The following is a 20,625-nucleotide window of genomic DNA, read 5'->3' on the forward strand; positions in this document are numbered from 1 at the left end:
ATATTAACAGTTGAATTTAAAATGTTATTTTTTTATTTTTCTTCTCATAATACAAATTGCATTTAAAGGGATGTGTGAATAAATAAAGAAATGGTATATTACTTGTTTTATGCATATTTATTTTTACCCAAGTATTGGCTAAGCATGGAAACCCAAGAGAATTTCATTAAGTAAACTTTAACCTCTTTGACTAATAATACCAATGGAAAGTACAATAAGTCAGATGCTCTATTTAGATAGGGACACTAATGTGTAATTTGCAGTATTTGAATGGTTATTAAATAATGTAGGAAATGATCAGAGCAAATGCTCTAAAAATAGCACAACTGTTTTAACTATCTATGGGGGTTAACTTCTGTGTACCTTCTGTACAATTTCAGACACACATCCCCCCCCCCCTGCTGAAATCTGAAATGGCACTCCCACAATGGTTGCAGGCTATTAGAATTCAAGGCACGGAAGTATGGGAATAGGAAATCACAGTTGTGAATATATAAATCTCCCATGAAAAAATATTAATCATTATACACTAAACAACCAAATGTCTACAGTACTACGATGCACTGAGTTTGCATGATTTATTTCAAGGCAACCGTACTACCACTAGTTGTAAATTGGCTTTAAAAAAATCGTGATGATTGCTAAACCTTCTTTCCACCATTGAGCAGGAAGCAAATTTTAAAATCAAAAACAGGTTGTCTGTTCAAATTGGCTCTCTTCATGCTCTACTTTGGGCTGGGTGGTTTCATTGGATCCAGAAGCATTTATTATTTGAAATAATAGAAAACTTTAAAACCATTAATAATTATTTTTAGCCATTGAATTCGTAGAAACAAAGCCATACAATAAACTTTGTGATGTGTATTACATAATGCATAAACTGATACATAGATATGTCTGACCAAATCGAACCGACAGCACGTCAAAAAATTATGAATGGGGATTGTAAACAGACTATACATTGGCGTGGCAACAACTTGTTTATGTCACATCATCAGGCATAAGCAGACAGTATGTTGTCCTAACAACAGTTTGCTATACATCATATTGTTGGGTGTGGCTAGAGCAAAAGAATGTGGGCTACAGTAGTCTGTAGTAAAAGTGGTATGGATGATGTATCAATTACATCATGACATGACATAGAACAGGTAGTTTACTACTGGTACATATCTGTCAATCATGGTATTTCAAGTTTACAAACAATGTGATTACAAAATCTCTCCTAGACTTTCATAGGTAAGCCCGTACTTCATTATTAATAGTTGGTTGTAGACAATTTTAATTTCATTTATTTATATAATATGAATCCGCGTGTCTGAGTTTGAAATTGATGGCTTTTACTGGGACTACATTTTATTTTGTCTTCACATGAGTTTCACACAGTCTCAGGTTACCAGGTAAAGTGGTAATTTGATATCAGTCACTGACATTTTGTTAACATTGTTCCAATAGGAAAGTCGCTTGGTGTGGAAGGTCGATTTACAGATAGGATTTTTGATTGTTTTTCATTAATTGTTAACTACATAATTGAACTTGCAGTGTATATCTACTACGTTTTGACTGTGTATGAATTGTTTTTATTTTCATTACTTAAAAATCACCCTACTGTAATCAGCTCTGGAGTTTTTTAAGATTTAGGTGCACTGCAAGCTGAGCCATGAACTTTTGACTAAACTGTCATATTACAAATTATATTGTAAATAATTTGGCATATATGTTCATCGAGAAAATAGTTTTACTACTAAATAAAATAAATTACTTAAAAACATTTTTGCACCTGTTGTCATTAAGTTTTGATATATATAAAGTATTTTTTTGATAGTTATTCATGTCATGATGCTTGATACAGACATCTATATGTAACATCTAATAACCATCTGATTGATTTAGGGGACATAGCTGACCTTACCTTTGTGTTCTTTGACCCAATTGGCCAAGCTTTATGCAAGCGTACCATTGATCTTGTAGAAAAATTGAACACCAGACATGGGGATCGACTGAGATTCTACTTGAGCAAGGCAGATGAAGCAGGAGATGAAAGCGATCGACAGGTAAATAATGTGTCTTCAGACTTAAATACAGGAGAAGTGAATTTTAGATTGACTGAGCATTGATTATTTCTGACCTGTGCACAACAAAAATTATATTTCATATTCCTGAACAAGAAAGTTCACATGCATTTATTAATTGTGAAATGCATTCCATTTTGTAGTAAATACATGGATCCTGCACTAGAAGCTATGCCTTACTCAGCATACAGTGTTCTACACACATTTCGAATAATGTAAATGATTTTAATGTAATTGTAAGTAAATTGGTTATTTATTATTTAGATATTGAAGACTAGTAGAAATATCAATAAAACGAAATTCATACACTTAACAAATTAATACCTGACATGCTACAAAGAAAGAGGTTGCTATAGCTTAATCAGACTTTTACATCATAATATATAATTTGTATAGCTTTGACTTGCGAACTGCCAAAGTATCTTATTACAATATACACATATATAAATGTGTTCATATATAAAGACTATTGTTTGGCATCAGATTACTGAATTTCTAAACTGACTTTTCATCTGTAGGTAATTGGAACTGACTACATTATTTAAAAAAATGAAAACATGTTTTAATAAGATTAAACTAAATATTTCAGTATTTCTGTGAACATGTAGAAGTGGCATAAATGTGATGAAAAACTATTCAGTATAAAATAAAATGGCTTTTATACCATGATGTAGGATCACAATGTGCATGTGTAATAGCAGTTACTATTAAGTAACTATTACTGAATGTTAAAACCATTTTTTTCTAATATTGAGATTTTTCATATTGGTAAAACCAAATATTTTGTCATTTTGAGCAAAATGAAGTGTTCTTACATTGAGTTTATTTGTTAGTATCATGTAGTACATAAATGAAATAATATATCTAATTTTAATTGTTAAAATATATGAACTGTTTATCTTTGATGATGGCACAATCATTGATGTATGTAGGGATTTCAACAATAAAAGTTAATTCATCACATTTTATACTAAATGCATTAATTGTGTGCTTATTTATTTTTTGAAGGTTATATTACACATATAATTGTGTTTACTATAAACTTTAGTATAATAATTACATCAGATTTTAAGAGATAAGCATATTTTAAAAATTGTATTGTAACTATTTAAATCAACACCTGGATTTCAAATAGAAAAACTATAATTTGCCTTGACGACACACCTACAAATAGAAACTTGTTTATTCATGAGTAAAATGTACATAGACAAACTGTGAATGCTTATAGATTGATGTAAATTTCCACCCAAATAAATAGTGCACCATAAAATGCTAGAAGATTCATCCTGTGTCACCAGTTGAAAAGCAGAAAAACATTCTTCTTACTAGTATTCTAGATAATATATTTCATTCTCATGCAATGGATGTATTTGTGTAGAATGCACAGTAGATATTTTAGTAAAGTTTGTATAATTCTGTTAAGTAATTTAAGTGATCTCAATTAGTGTATTTCAGTGTGTAACATATTATTTTACAAGTAACAAAGAAGATTTTGCACAAATTAAGTGTCGATGTAGGATGGCAGTGCTACAAAGTACAGAAACAAGGTAGGGATGAATACACAAACCATCAAAAATCACTACATAAGTAGCCAAATCTTCCCAAGAATAACTTTTATCTACAACTGAATGTTGAACTCCTGTCAGTTGCATGAAGTCAGGTTTGAATAAAAGCATTTCAACTGAATAGTGCTATACAGTCTTACAGTGGCCAATAACCATAAGCTTATTGGATTGACTCAGTACTTACTAACTACTGACGTAGGGATTTTTGTATGGTTTTGTGTATTCAACCCTACCTTGTTTATGTAATTTTCAGCATTGTCATTCCTACATCATACTTAATGTGTTCAATTTTTTTATTACTTGTTCCCCCTCCTATTTTGTAAACAATTTCATTGAAGTAGGTTGATAAATGAACATTTGTTTTATTTTCATAATTCAGTAGTAAAATATATTGTTAGTATCATATCAGTTTTGTCAGTTTCTTTCTTTTTTATTACATTGGGGGCCAGTGAAGTTGGAATTGTTCCTCCAGGATGGTACAAGTACCCTGGCATGCTGGACTAATGTTCAGGAGATATTTACAGAACCAGTGCCTTCCATCCTACCCCCAACTCTCTGCATGTGCATACAATCAACTCCACTACATGCTAGGCTCATGTTGATTAATAGGGAGGACATCATATACATCCCAGGCCATGAAGTATGATACTATGCATACACACACAGCTGCCAGGCTCAGCCCCACCAAAAATTTGAAGAAAATTAGACAGCTATATATTTTGTTTTAATAATTAAGAAACTGGTGTTTTTAAACCCAAACATCAATAACATGCACACAGATCTGTCAGTTGCATAAAAACTTGATTTCCTTGATACCTTGAATATTAATTTAGATTATTTTTTATTTATTTATTTATTTTTCCTGAAACTGTTTTGGCAGATATCATGCCTGTGCAAGGAAAGTCACAATTGGTTGTTATATAAGAACAGTTCATGCTGCTATGTAGTGACTAGAAATGAAACTGTTATTTGTGAAACATGGAATTAATATATGCTTATAAACTGAACTCACTGCTAAATAGTAGTTTTGCTTTTTATTATATCCCTACAAAAACTTGTGTGGAAGAAGAACAGAATAATATTACTGTCACACAAACTGTGAGACACTTGATAATAGCAATTAGGTGCACAAATAAGGCTATATGTCAACTTTAGCAGTTATTTGTAAGCATCACAGAGTAATATATTGAATGTGGTGGTCATTACTTTCTCGGCCCATCCCTACACACTAACCACTAGTGTGCTTAGTGGTAGCCTGTTCCCAAGTGCTCTTAAAATGCTTTTCTGTTGTACTAAAGCCATTGCAAAAACTTCCTTCATTTTTTGGCTAGCTTGGAAGAAGAGAGAAATGAGATGAACACATTGGCTCTTTAGCTAGTACCAAGTTCTCCACTTCAGCAACACTTTTCAATGATATTGGGAGTCTCACAAGCTGTTAAACAGTTGATAATGGCAATTAGGTGCTGAAATTATGCTATATATAACTGAACTTTATCAGTTATTTGTGAACATCATAGAATAATAGTTTGAATGTGGTGACTATTACTTACTCAGCCCATCCCTACACACTAAACACTAGTATGCTTAGTGGTTTATTTATTAATTACCAGGATCTTATAATTTGCACTTAGAAATTTATTTCTTATTTATTGTTATATAAGTATGATCTATAAATATGTTTATATATCTATAGAGTTTGTCTTCTGTAGCTATTTATTGTTATAAATTTCAGTGATATGACTTGCATTTTTTCACAGAAAGTAATGATGCAGATTGTACAAGAGCTGTGCAAAAGACCTGGCCTGAATAAATGTGGGTTTGACATGCCCACAATATACATCCCACTTTCTAATAAGGTAAGAGTGTTTGTATTTGAGATCTGGGCTTATAAGCCTCACATTTCAAAATTTAAAAACAGTTGTATGGAACAATCAAAGAATACTTAATACTACGTTGCAAGTATGGAACTAGGTTTATAGCTGTGAATAAGTTTGACAGTAAAGCAAAACAAAATGTGGAATAAAACAAACTGATCAAAGGAGGATAAGGTTACAGTTCTAAAAGGCAATAGAAAAAAAAGAAAATTCTCACATTTAAACTTAATTTCCTGATAGAAGATATTACAAAAAAAAGGAGGTAATTAAATTGTATGTATTATAACCCAGATGCCTGAGTGCTTTTCAAAATTGGACTCTTCTTCAGGTGAAGAAAGAATAAATATTCATTCTTTTAAAGTGCTTGAGCTTCTAGATTGAGTTCAGCATTTTTAATATTGTCTAACGCATACTTGAATAAGGTTAGAGTGGTTGACTCACAATCTGCAGAGTAATTATTTAAATCCCACCACTAAACGTTTGTTTTTCAGCTGTGAGGGGGATGTTATAATATGATGGTTAATTCCTTATTTCTCTGGTAAAAGAATAGCCCAAGATTTGACAGTGGGTGGTGTTGACTAGCTTTCTTCTTTCTGGTCTATGACATCTAAATTAGGGATGATTAGTGCAGCTAGCCTTTGAGTAGCTTTGCATGAAATTCCAAAAACAAACAAACACACATACTTGAATAATCTATTTTTTACACAAATTGTTATTTTTGTTCTCTTATTTATTGCACTCTTTTATGAGAAATTTGAAAGTCAGTAGCTAAGAAATTTATTTTGCAGTGTAATTCATTAAGTACCACCCTTATTATTGTTTTTTTCTTCTAGTATGTATCAAATAAAACCATAGTCACTATTATTTCTAAAAAATGTAAATGATATATAGTAAAAAGTATATTAAAACTATATAGTTTTATTGTTGAATGGATTCTTATTCAGTAAAAAGAATAATGCAAAGTCCAGCTAGTCCATTTAACAACAACAAAAATGTTTTATTTCTTTGACTTTAAGTTGTAAACATAATGTAATCATCTTTCACTTTTAAACCATAATTTTACAGTTAAACATGATTCATTATAGTACAACAATATATGGGTCTACTTATAGTTCATATATAAACAAAATATTGCAGTTACAAAATAGTATAGTGAAAAACTTTTACCATTGTTCCCCCGATGTGACAGTGCTTACAATGCTAAAATCCGAGGATTGATTTCTCTGTGGTGGACACAGCAGATAGCCAAATATAGCTTTGCTCTAAAACAAACAAATGAACTCTTACCAATGAGAAAAATAAATAATAATTTGGTCACTTATGAAAGATATAAAACTTTGAATATATTAAATGCATCTAAATTACACCAATATATCGTTATTATAACGCACTATTTAATAACATATGAAAAAAGTTAGGTTATTATAAATTACCTGAAGTAAAATATAATTAACAGAATTTATCATTTCTATATATATTTATTTATGTAAGAAAATATTTAGAAAATTTTGTTTAACAGAAATTTGTGATGTAAGTTCTTTCCTAAACTTTCAAAAAGGTTCTATTCATTAAAACCACACCCATCACATTAGGTTAAATGTACTCCTAGTAATACAGTTTTATAAAAGTGTCTAAACTAAAAGCATAGCCTACAACAGTATTTTAAATTGATTAGTTTTGACCATAGGTGTAAAATATCAGATCATTTTCACACTACTCTGTTCATTACCATATTAAAAAATAATTTTAATGTATTTGTTTTTTCTACTTTAAAATTGAAAAAACATGTAAGTTACAAAATGAAAGAGTTTGTAAATATTTGGTAATTTTTAATAGCTTTTATAAAACAGTGTAAAAATAGAAAGCAAACAGTTTGTCTGTAGCTTATATTTTGTCTACATAATATACCAATGAAATGTTTTCAAGAAATAGCTCATAAGCTGCTTACCATATAAGTTAACTAAGAAGTGTCCAAAATAGATTGATATAGACCAAGTCAAGCTATAAATATTTTTATACAATCATGAAGTTTTGGTTTTTAACCAACCCAACAGTCAATCAGTTGAAGTATACTTTAAGATTTAAAATTTTGATCGTTTTTATGTCTTTTTTCTTTCAAGTCTTTTAGTATTCTGTATAGCTAAGTTTATTGATGAGAGAGTTCAAAATCTTTCTTACAATACTGAAAGATTATAAACCGAATTTAAGGATTTAAACCGATTAAGTATAATAACTAGAAAAGTTTCTTAAATAGTCATTGTATTATAACAGTATGAAACTTGATAATTAAAGCTGAGAAAGTAAAACTTCTTGAAAGTTATTATAGACAAAAAACAGTTTCTTGTTTGATATGTTTGAGAATTTTGTGTTCATGACTTACTGTTTGTGTTGTTTATATATTAAACAGTTTCCATTGTTATTCTTCCAATTATCAGTATGTTCGCTGCATTAATCAGATAGATGAAGTCTGTAAAGACATAGAGAAAACCATCAATCAAACTATTCAGAATATGCTGAATACTCTAGAGAAAGACTGTGAACATGTGGCAGAACTTATTAATGCTCGTATTGAAGAAGATAAGTAAGGGTTTTTTTTTAATTCCTCCACATTTTCTGCCTTTGCTTAAAAATTTAATTTTTATTTGTTTAATTTTAAAATATTTTTCATCTATTATCAATTTACTGTGAATAATATTCTTACTATGATGCACATAGCATGTATATGTATCTATCTATGTATTGAATGGCACAACAAACAAAAATGCATAAAAGAATTTCTCACTTAGGGTATTCAAGATTCAAACAATTATAAAAATAACTGCAGGATGTGCAACTTCCATTTATCTATCATAGAGCACAATTTGAAATAAAAGTACTTTCCTCACAACAAGAACATGAATTTCACTAGGACTGTATGTGAGGGTTTGATTATATCTATTTATGTAATTTATAAATATAGTACTAAAAACTATTTTTTCAATAAAGAGTACCACTTTTAATATATAAAAACATTACAGATTATATAAGCACAATCCAAACACTTTTCCTGTGCAGTACTTCCCAGAAAAATCCTTTTTTAGAAAATGTTTACTTTTTACATTTTTTTCAATAAGATTTAAATACTATGATTAGTAATTATTAACACAAATTGCCACTTGTAGGGTGGCATTTCTGCTAGTGACAGTAATTTTTTATGGTATTATTTTGGGTAATTTGATATGTGCATCAAAGGTGAGAACATTTGCTGTTATGTTAAACTTATATTAAAGTTTTTCTTCATTACCCATTCAAGCCATATCCAGCCATTATTAGCTATGCTATCAATTTTTCCCATACCCTGTTTCACCCCCTTATTTTCTTCCTTATCCTGACTGGTCCTTCCTCCCTAAGACTCTGGCTACTTGGGAAAGTGATGGCTCTTTCTCTCCTATTTCTCTTCTTTCTATTTCTCATCTCAACAATTGATTGGACCTGAACAGATGATTGTGCCCTGTTTGTGTCATTCATTACTACTTGCCTCATACCTCACAATTTCTTGGCTCCTGTCACTGACTTTTCATTCCCCGAGATTCCTCCTGGGGCATTTCTCCTTTTACCCTTACAGGTTGGGTCCAACTAATTCTATGTTTAGTCTACTCCTCATTAGGGGTTGATACTCCCAAACTGTTTCACATTCTTCCCATCAAATTCGTCACCTCTATCATCTTCTTGTCACTCATTTCCAACAGCCACTGGATGAGTTTCTTCAGGTGGGCGTGTGGACTACTCTTCTCATCTTCATCACCTACTATCTTCACCATCTGACTGTCTCATCTCCTGAAGATCACTGCCTGTTTCTGTTTACCATTACACAGTCTAATCAATTCTAGACTGTGGGTACCTTTTGTTTTTTTACAGCTTTTACTTATAGGATCCCACCAGATGGCTTGTGGTGCCTCCCAGCTTAAGCTTGTTTCTCAAAAATCCAGAAAGTGCTTATACCATCTGCACTGGCTCCATATATATGCCCACTGTGAGATGGGGTGTTCTACAAGACCACCTGAGATATCCTTATGGTATATTTATGTATTAGACTACTGTCTGGTCCAGACCATACCTATTCCATGGACTATCATGGAAAAAGTCAGCACCAGAGAGTGTTTAACCACTTTCCCAGCAATCACCTATTGCACTGTCTCCAGTAAAAAACCTTTCCAGCTGAAGTACTGATGGGAATCTGGGTGGTTCTCCAGGTCTCCCCACCAAAAATCACAAAATCTTCTCTCCTTTTCTCTTCAAGTGGAGCATGGGAAACCCTTCCTACTTGCCAGTTTCTAACCACTGGGGTGGTGGACCAGGGAGAATCCTCAATTAATTGGGACTTAATCATTGGGGTTAGAACAACAAGGGTTGCCAATACAGTGGGAAGTTGGACAGTGGTAATGACACTGTCAGTGTAGCTCAGGTCATTCCTCATATAACTGTACCACATACCACTTGTGCCCTCTTCCTTCTGCAACCGGAGTCTGTTCAGTTGAGTTTAGATGAGCACACACATCATAACACTGTGCCCTCCTCTTGCAGCCAGAATCCAATCAGTCTGATGGTAGAGTTGAGGTGTGCATAAGGTACATATATTGGCTCTCTGACCTCTTGTGTAGAATACTTGGATGGCCATATTCTTATTTCATTCATCCCGGTGACATATGGGACTCATTTGCCTATTCTTCCCTTATTCCTGGTCAAAGAGTAGACCCTGGAAGAGATGAGATGCAGTCTTCCATGGGTGTGCCCCTATGAAGCTCCTGCCATCAGGTGTCACATTCCATGGGCTCCCTTCAGGTACTTTCTGAAGGGAGCTTATCTATATAAATCTTTGCACCAGTTCCTCCACCTCTTCAATGTGAAATTCTAGCTCAACAGTGTGTAGAGGTGTAGTATTGCCTTGGAAGTTAACATTTTCCTTACCTGAAAATGTATTTCCAATAGATACTCATCACTGCACAAATAGTTTCTGCTTGGTAGTTGGTATATATATATATATGAAAACATCTATATATTGCAATTCCATCTTTTTTTTTATTAGGGTATTTTCTTTAGAAGTTTCTCAAGTCAACATTACAGTATTGGCCTATGCACGTGGACTGGTTACTATAAGTTCCTAACTATAAGTTGGCTTGCTGTCTTGCCCAAGTAACATAGTGATGGGGATGAATTCTAGTTAATATCAGTTTACAGATAGCCCTTCTTGCAAAATAACCTTGTTTGGTCAGTCTCCTGTTAACTATTCATCTGGATACCCTAGAATGAATGTGTTCATACCATTCTTATCGTAAGGTGTTGCAAGACTTCTTTCAACCTTGACATGTTAACCTGATCAAAACATTTTCATCTCCGGCAGTAGCTCTTTGGTTTCTACTAGTAGACTTTCCTGGAACAACACTTCCTGTATTGCAATGATGTTTTCGGATTCTGGATACAGTACACTGAAGGTACTCTACTGTTCTGACAATTTCTGTATGCTTATTGCCATTTCTGGACAGTCAAACAATTTGATGCTCTATAATTTCTGGCATGTGATGAGGCATGACTCTACCCCAAGTACAGAAAAATTGTCTGAACAAAGTGTTGATCTATTTAAAAAAAATTATACCAAAAGCACACCCTTTTATACAAAACAGATGTGTATATGTGTTTTGATGAACAAATGCTCAAAACAACTTATACAGACCAGAATAACAACTCATAAATGTTTGTCTGATCTTACGCTACCTTCTCTGTTACTACTCAGGCATTTACTCAATAATTACTCCATGCATGTAGACAATAACATCAATGTAGAACAATATGCAAATATTTTGGCCAAGACTGTATGTGAATGTTTATCTAAAAGAAGCTTCTATGTGATTTTCAAGTACTGAAACATTTATTTAAAATAATTTAAGGGTGAACATAAATGACAGTTGCTCAAAATTTTACAACAAACTCCTGGCAAACAAGGTGTTGCTATAAAAATTCACTTATCAAAGAGGTATGTGTAATAACAGTAATGTAAGTGAAAATATTTGATTGTTTGTAAGTTAGATTAAAAAAAAAGGCTGTTTTCTAGTTTTAAGATCTGAACATATGAGTGTGTCTCAGTTTATGGTTTGACTACTTGATCTAATGATCCCATACTTCCTGGATAGTGCTTTTACTTGTTTATCAGTGATTTTAATTAATTCAAGTTCCATTGCCAACTGTACAACTTTTTTTAAAGATGTATATATATATATATACTTTGATTTAGTACTATTCTCAGGTGCACAGACTACAGGAAGTTTTGCCAGAAAATTTATTATGTAATTGATATGAACTAGATAACAATGGCAAAAAAAGAAAGCTTGGCTACAACTTTTATTGATATATATTTTATAACTACACACACACCATGTATACAAAACTGTTGAACATTTTGTGTTAAATATTAAGGTAGAAAACATGCAATATGTTTGCATACTATAGAATCTATGAATTAGTCTTATCCTAACAAATGCATCATTTAAAGTGGAGCATCTGAGTAAGACAATTGGACAAGCCTTTCCACATCTTCAGCAAGTTCAATTAATGTCTTGTCCTTCCTCCTTATTTATCTCCTAAACTTTGTATTAAAAACCTTTAGATGTGGCATTCCAAATCTATTTGATAAGACAGCCACTAATTCCTGGTAGTTATTGTGACTCTGTTGCAAGTTTGCTTTCAATTGTTGTTATCTGCAATTTAGTACATCCAGAAATTTGAAGTTTGTTAAAATAGTTACTGTACATCCTATCTATGATTTGAGGTTGATACCCTCTATCAATTGCTACATGTTTAATAGCCCTATAAACAATGTTTATAAAATAATGTTTTGTCATATGATAAGGAATTAACGTATTTAAAACAGGTAGCGATTGATAGAGGGTATGAACCTCAAATCATAGATAGTAGAGAAAGAATATGTTTCACCATGGTCAATAAAAATAGGTAATGTACGTAGACAGAATATGAATTTCCAAGTATCGTTTACTCCTCAATTAAAATTAAGTCATATAATTAATGGTTTGAAAGATAAATTTGAATTAAGGGATAAATGTGGTATATATAAAATTTCATGTTCTTGTTGTCTAGATTATATTGGACAGACAAGTAGGAACTTAAAAGTTAGAGTAAAAGAATATCAAAATGCAGTGAATAAATTAAAAATGAGTGAATCAGCTTTGGCGGAACATGTGGCAAATTCTACACATGTTATTGACTGGAATAATGTAAAAATACTTAAACAGGTAACAGAAAAAGATGAACTAAATATTAGAAAATCCGTAGAAATTATTAAAAACAAAATAAATATAAATAGAGATTTAGGCCCAGGAGCCATTAAAGTAAACTTTTGGAAATTGTTGTTGTAAATAGTGTCATTGTAAAAACGTGCTAATTATACACGTACATTATGTTTATAAAAACTTCATGTGTACTTCATGACATATTCTCCTGAAGATGGTAGAATTATTTCCACCAAAACATGTAGAGTTTTTAAAGTTTCTGTTAACTTATATTTTTTAAACTTTTCAAATATATTATTGTTCAATAAAAAACGTTGATGTCTCATTTTATTAATTTTATTTAAAACTAACTTTTTTTTTACTTTTCAAGAAAAGTTTGAATTTCATAGTGTTAACAAATTTTAATTTTTTCTTATCAACTTATAAGTCTTTATTCTTCCATGTACTTTCTCCTTACAGTGAAGCAAAGACTTACAATTTTCATGCAAGAAGCAGGGTCATTCTCTTAGGACTTGCTGGATTATTTCTTCCATTTCTACTTTTTTTGAATTTTATGGTCAGCAGCTTTTCTAAAGAATTTTTTCACTCTTTTCTTGGACAAAATGGTACAGAAAGTTTATATACTTGCTTGGTAAGTAACCAACATTTTTGCACAGTTATTGTTTTTTTGTTGATCTGTTATTTAAAATTGTAAATGAGTTTTCAACACTTTCACAGCAGTTATTGAGAAAAATACAGCAAATTTTAATATATATCCTAAAAATAAAATATTAATTTCACTCATATAAAAATTTAAAAACAGAAGCATGTAGTTAATGTTTGCTCAGCATAAGTTTCTTTAGTTTCTTACATGAGTCATTATTTGTTTTGTTCATTACTTAAATTAACTATTTGCCAATCATCTATACTAACTAGCATGGCTGTGAAAAGACATCATGGATCCTGAGGGAAAAATTGGTATGTGCCCCCCTCCTCCCATCCCAACTAGATTTTGGAATGATGCCACTTACGTACATAAGCCATTGAAGGTATTATTAATGTTTATTTAAATGTGCCACTGATTTGCTATATTCTGTACACCTATTTTTTGCCATTTTCATTACCCCCTGATGGGCAATGGGCTCCAGGAAAATATCCCCAGCCTTTCTACCCTCTGTTGTCATGTCCTTTATGATCTTGTTTCTTAGTTTTACCAAGTGTGTGCTCTCTGGGAATCCTTACAGTATTCTGTTGTGGTTTAACCCTAGATGTGCAAGTAATTTGTTTTGTTTGTTTGTTCCTTAATTCTTGCTTTTCCAGAGTTTTCTAATTAGTGGTTATTACAGAATGTGATTTTTTTACAGCCTGTTGGACTGCTTTCATGTATGAACATAATAAATATTTGTTTGTGAGTGTATATGATTGTTTAATGTTTTTGTATTTATATTCACATGGAACTAGTTTGTTACTTTTCTTTTTTCCTTGAATTAATTCCTTTTCTTGTGAGGTTATTTCTCTTTCTGTATTTGTTGATCTGTTTGCTCAACTTGTACGTGACATTTTTTAGTTTTCTTATAATATATGCTATACATTCTCTTAATAGTAGTTCTAGAACATTTGATGCATGTTCTGCAGAACAGATTGTAGTAAAGTTTTTGTATCTCTTAGGTGTTAGACACAGTAATTTGTCATAACTTAGGCATGATTCTTTCTAAGTTAATGGGTCTTATTAAGTGTTTTAGTAAATTGTTTCTTCTCGTATAATTAGTTGTGTGAACTTTCTGTTTATCAAATAATTCACTAATTGAAATGTTTGTGTGCTCATGCTATCATTAAATATTAATATGTGTAAATATGTATTTAACTTTTGAATCACAGGCATGGCCTCATAATATAATTATTTTAATGTAGTGTGTATAATAATTTAGATGTTAATTAGGCTAACCTTTCAGATAGTTTAAAGAATAATAGTTTCAAGGAAATGTATAAGGAGTAGGTAATACATTTAATATTGTCAATTAGTCAGAGTTAAAGTAAGAACTGAATAGATAAAGGTGAATTGGCATCTACCATGATTGACAGGCCAACTTGTTATCCTTCATTCATATTTTGACTGTTTCTTATGCGTGCCTTCTGATATACAAATCATTTGATGATTGTTGTGTCTTTTTGGCTTTTTTGTTTTGCTCATCTACTTTCATTGCTGGAAAAAAAATTACTTTGGTGACTCATTACATAATCTTACTTACAGCTACCTCTACGATAATCAATTTTAATCCTTAAGTTACTGACTGTTCACTTTTAGGTGATCCAAATATTGCATCTTCCCAAAGAGTAAATGAGGTAGATCCATTCTGTAACAGAAGGTTTTACAATATATATTGCAAAGTAATACTGAGTTCCACTAGACAAGAGGTTTATCCATAACATAAAGTTACAGCTTACCCATGTGCTGGAAGCCTTTTCATGCATACTGCCAATGCTGGATCTCATGTGTCAAAGGACCAACTTGTCTAAGTACTAGATGCAGACTATTCCAACCAAAGACAAGCTGTTTTGATGCCAGAAGCATGTACCACTCCAGACCCAGTCTCCAAAGTCGAAAGTCCTTTCCTTGACAGAATTGGTGTAAGCATCTCATGCCATACATCAATATTTCCTAGCTTGTGGCATGCAAACTCATATGTACTTGCCAGTGTTGTTCTCATCCACTCCACATACATCTATGGTACTGTAGAATGAGGTGTGTTCTACATCACATCTACAGAGAATGTTATTTCCCATCCAAACATTAGCATGTTGAACAAACAACCAGTTGACTGCTTTTCTGTTGCACGATACGCCATCATGACATATGACAAGTGTTCATCCCAATTGGTTTGACTGAACAGACTATATCACCCATTCCACCAAACCATTCAGCTAGAGGCAATAAGGTGAAGTACATATCTTCACCTCCCAAACACTGTGTGCAACTCAGAGATTAACTTACTGTTGAAATTAGTTTCCTTATCCATGTGGATCTCTTCATGGGTACCAAAACATGCTATCCATTACTTAGCAGGAGACTGTTCAAATGTGTTGACTATTGGATATGCCTCAACCCACTTAGTGAAGTAATCAATGACAGCCAGTACATATTGATTACCTCACTGTGTCTGGAATTGGACTAGGCTATTCTCTGGAAATAAGAACCAATCATTTATTGCTGAAATTTACTGTCTAGGCTGTTTTTCCTGAATGTCGTGATTCAAACCTCACCAGCAGAATCACTGTCAAACATTAGCACTCCTGTAACATCTTGATGCCTTCAGATATTACATCAAGTCTGGAGAATTTGCATAATCAGGGCTCAAGGTACCATTAGCTGCAACACAGGATGTTACCCACATGTAGGAGGCCAATAAAATTTGAACAACATTCTGTCACACACCTGTACTTGCTTGTAGAACTGCCACAAACTGTGTGCACTCACATTACATTCCTTAACCTGTGCTGGCCACATGTTCTCTGACTGCATGGTAAGGAGCATCCATGTTTGTTCTGGGTCTTTAATTGGCTTTTCTCAGAGCTCTTGAGGGGTATGTTTTAACATCCAATTGTCTGTGAAATCTTCTACTGTATAGCTCTGCTCATAACAACTGAAATAGCTGTAACCTCAACTTGGTGCCCTTGATCTGGATATTCAGTGAATGGACATGGTCTCAACATGTGGTTTGATGGCCCATCTGCATTTCTGTGCTGTGCTCCAGGATGATGTTGTATTATACTACGATGTTATACAGCCACAACATTATGATCCAACTTGCAATCATCCCTTCCTGGTTTTTATAATTCATGAACCACTTCAGTGATGTATGATTCACCTTGAGGATAGTGTTTCATGAATACTATAACTGCAGTCAGTTTTTTCTTTGTTGTGCTATATCTGCATTCAGGAGCTGTGGGCATATAATTTGTTTATGCTATCACTCATTTAGCCATGTCTTGCAACTGTGATAGCACTTCCCTAATTCCACATTCATTGGCATTGGTATCCAACAGGAACTCGTAATTTTGCTGGGGATGTGTCAACTCAGGAGTTTTCACTGAAGCACACCAATGCTGCAAAACTCCATGTCTTTGATTTCTCTGCAGTTACAGATTTGAGAAAATCAAACAATGTCTGGTGCATTCACAAAAATAAATTGAGTGTTACTCCTGAATATCGATTTCAGTGCAAAGGAAACATGTATGACTGAAGTTTTCCAAGGTAGAATGGAGTTTAATGAATCTGAAACCATATGTGGTAGTCTATAAGTTTGAGATTTTTTGAGATGAAGAAAAGTATTTTTAATCTTAACATGAAAATCGCTCTGCACATGGACTATTCAAAACAAATACTCAATATATTCATGGACAAATCTTTTTTTAGTTAATTTAAAATACTTTGCAAAAAATATGATTTTTTGTATGTGAAAGACTTGTAACGTTAACTGAAATACTGCCAAATTTTGTGAAGATATACATACTATATCAAAAGTTAGTAGTATCAAATCTATAAAAACTTCAAATGAGTACAAAGAGGTCACGTGGTTGGTCAAGTCGACCAAGCCTGTGTTCAGAAAGTTATATACTGTAGAGTGTTTATATCTGCTGCCCAGGGAAAGAGCTGGCCAAAACAGTGTAAACTCCAGTAGAGTTGAGTCACCTCTACAGAGGATACATCTTAAGACTGAACAAGATCATCAGTACATATTTGTTGCCATCAACTACTTAATGTAATGGACCAAGATTATACATTGATTGATAATTCAGCATAGTTCATGAATGACGTGTTGCTGAAGTACTGGATAGCTCAGTTTAGAGCATTGAAAGAGATCCATATGGACCAGGAGCTCATTTCAACAGATAACTATTCTCTGAGTTGTGCAGTGTTAGTTATGGTGAAGATGCATGCTTTGCAGTATCACTCTAAGTCTGATGGTTTAGCAGAATAGGCAATACAAACTATCAAGCATATGCTTGCCAAGATTCTTAAACTAAATCAAACCAAATGGATTTTTATAAGAACTCACCATATGTCATTATGGTATACTGAACAAAGAACTACAGATTGCTTACCAAACCTGCTCATATTTGGCAGAAAATCCTGCATCCTTTTGATGTAGTGTGTGGTCCTTCTCTAGAGCAGGCATCTCAGAATGAAAACAAAAATATGTGAAGAAGTGCATGAGTTTTACACATTTACAGCTAGGAAAGACCACCATATATCAATGGTACTACAACAAAATGATAAAAGAATGGACTTACTAACATGGAAATTGAGTGTGTATTTAGTACATGATAGCAAAATGAAAGTAACTTGGTTCCAGCTGTACCAGTCTATATCTCATACTCTACAATTGATGGTCTTCTGTTTGATATGGCTGGAGTTAACACTCATTTGTGAACAGTTAGGATGGTTTGTTGATCATAAGATCGGCTAGACTGAAAAAGGTTTTGCAACCCTTACTTTCGGAGCCATCGAGCAGTTTCACCGTAAGAGATTCCCATAGGACATTAGATGATAGCTGCTCAACTATCAATAAGCTAGGATAGCCATCTAGTTGAAAAGTCAGTGAGTGAAAAGAAATAAAATTATTTGTTTTCCAAGCTATTGAGTGATTTTTCTGAGGTAAAATATTATTTGGTATTAACAAAGAGATTCACTTGGGTAAACTAGTTGAAAAGGGAGAGCCATATGGATCATACAACCTGCTTCTTCCTAAATTCTCCCCTGGATACACGAAGAATGTATGACGTTTCCACATGCCCACTGAGTGTATATTGATATATTGTAGTAACATTATGAATATTAATCCTGGCTAATAATAATTTTAGCTGAAAAGTGTTAGTTTCACTGAATTATGAAGGCGATGTTTATTTTGTGATGCCTGAAAAGAAAAATGTGTTGTATTTGACAGCCCATAGGTTACAGTACATCAAGAAATAGCTTTGGAACATAATTCAATATTTTTACTGAAGTAGTTGCATGCAAGCCAGAAGCATTCTGTTATAAACTACTAGTGTATGTGGCAATGTGTAATGTTGATATATGTATATAGTAATTTAAGTGTATAGATAAATATATTGTGTGGTCTTACACACATATATGAACATTACATAAAGTCACTTATGAATACCCTGTCTTATGAATGGACCAATAAGCAAAGAACACGATAGTCTAGCAACATGTCAATGGAAATAAAGGATTTGATCTTGATGTTCATAATATGAAGTTTATAGTTATTACTGACTGTGATGGGCAGTGCCCTTAGGGCTAATTGTTGAAGTTTCAATCATACTTCCGATCACACCACATTTATTGAGTTGAGGATTGCAGTGGCAAGTGGAGCTCACAAGTCTCTAACTCAAGGTAACTTACAGTTAGAATAAAGACACGGATTCCAAGACTAAATATAACAACATTTATTAGACCTTTCCACATAGCATACAATGTTAACAGCAGTAGTTAAACATTTATTAATCATTAGATCACTATAGCCAACATAATGACAATAGTATTACAAATTGTAATATTACCAGATAGCATCTTATAATGCAACCAAAACCACAGAATGTGTGGAATATCATGTGGTATCACACAGATTCAAATCTGGCTTGCCAGTTCCAAAGTCCAGAGCTCAAACAGAGTACAAACCTGTCCTCACCATGAATATAAGATGTGAGGTCATCATGGTTTTAAACTGGTACATGATCACCTACAATAAACTGTAACTGAGAAGTGTGGGAAGACTGTACTCTAGATAATATTCTAGAAACTCCAACAGTCATTTTTCTAAGCTCTCAAGGTTCTGTCATTTTTGTTTTATATTCATAGGTCATTTGATAAGATAAGATTAAAGGATTGTAATAATAATTGGAAGAAGTGGGAAAATAATTTTTTTTCATAAAACTATATTGATTAATAAACTGATATTTTGATTAGGTATTCTTTAATTTCTGGAACTGACATTACCAGAGAATTGAACCAATGGTTTAAAAAGTGGGAGCTTACATTGAGCCAACAATGAATCATCATGTTGGCCCAACTAAGGGCCAATGTCCAAATTGCCTTTGGGCCATCTTTGTTTGCCAACCTTGGGCCAATGTAACTAACAGTTTAGGATCAGCATTAGACCAGCCTTTATCTGCTCCCTGAGTTATCAATTTTCCAATAGACATTTACACTATAGTGGCCAGTGTAGCTTTTTCAGTGCCAATGATATACCTATAAACTGATTATCAACCAACCTTAATTGGTAAGCTATATAACAGTATGATTAGTAAACAGAATTCATGGACAGTAGCTTAGATATAATATGAACTGTAAACTTGTTGTACCCAATCTTTTATTTAGTTATGATAAGAATGTTTTCAATGAGTATACTGAAATATTTCATAACCACACAGTTTTCTGAACAATTTTCTTAATTTTGTTTCAGTATAAGGTGCAGTTAAAACACATGAAAATGTATGCTTTGAGTACTGCCTAGGTGGAAAGTAACACCTTCATAGTAAAAATTTGTAAATTGCACCTAGCTATTATTAAACTTGTACCTTGAAGGAAGCTCCAAAGGATTCTAATAGTTAGAAGTAGAAGTTGATGTTTTTCAGTTATCATGTGTAGGAACCAGGTGTTTGCATTCTCAACCCATTTCCTTTCCTACTGGTCTCGGACCCTATCCATGTGATAACCACATGGTAGTGAAAGAAATGCAACTGGGTTGGAAGGTAAGTTGTGTTGCCCATCAGGGACAACAGAGGGCAGTTCAACTATACACTGAGTGGTCACAAGTAAATAGACACCTAATTTTTCATCATTTAACTGATTTAT

General features: G+C 32.9%; 1 protein-coding gene across 3 annotated transcripts in view; it reads left to right on the forward strand.

The window, feature by feature from the left end:
* LOC106459540 overlaps window positions 1-20,625 on the forward strand; it is a 110,048-nt gene that overhangs the window by 71,072 nt on the left and 18,351 nt on the right. For 2 of the 3 annotated variants that reach the window (XM_022386050.1, XM_013919164.2), the window contains exons 7-10: window positions 1,891-2,051; window positions 5,392-5,490; window positions 7,944-8,089; window positions 13,248-13,419. In XM_022386050.1, the coding sequence (XP_022241758.1) occupies window positions 1,891-2,051; window positions 5,392-5,490; window positions 7,944-8,089; window positions 13,248-13,419 (578 nt within the window). Of the gene's footprint in view, window positions 1-1,890; window positions 2,052-5,391; window positions 5,491-7,943; window positions 8,090-13,247; window positions 13,420-13,703; window positions 13,817-20,625 lie in introns of all 3 variants that reach the window. The other variant, XM_022386051.1, reaches the window with a different exon arrangement.

The sequence above is a fragment of the Limulus polyphemus genome, unplaced genomic scaffold, assembly GCF_000517525.1.
Source record: "Limulus polyphemus unplaced genomic scaffold, Limulus_polyphemus-2.1.2 Scaffold624, whole genome shotgun sequence".
NCBI lineage: Eukaryota > Metazoa > Arthropoda > Merostomata > Xiphosura > Limulidae > Limulus > Limulus polyphemus.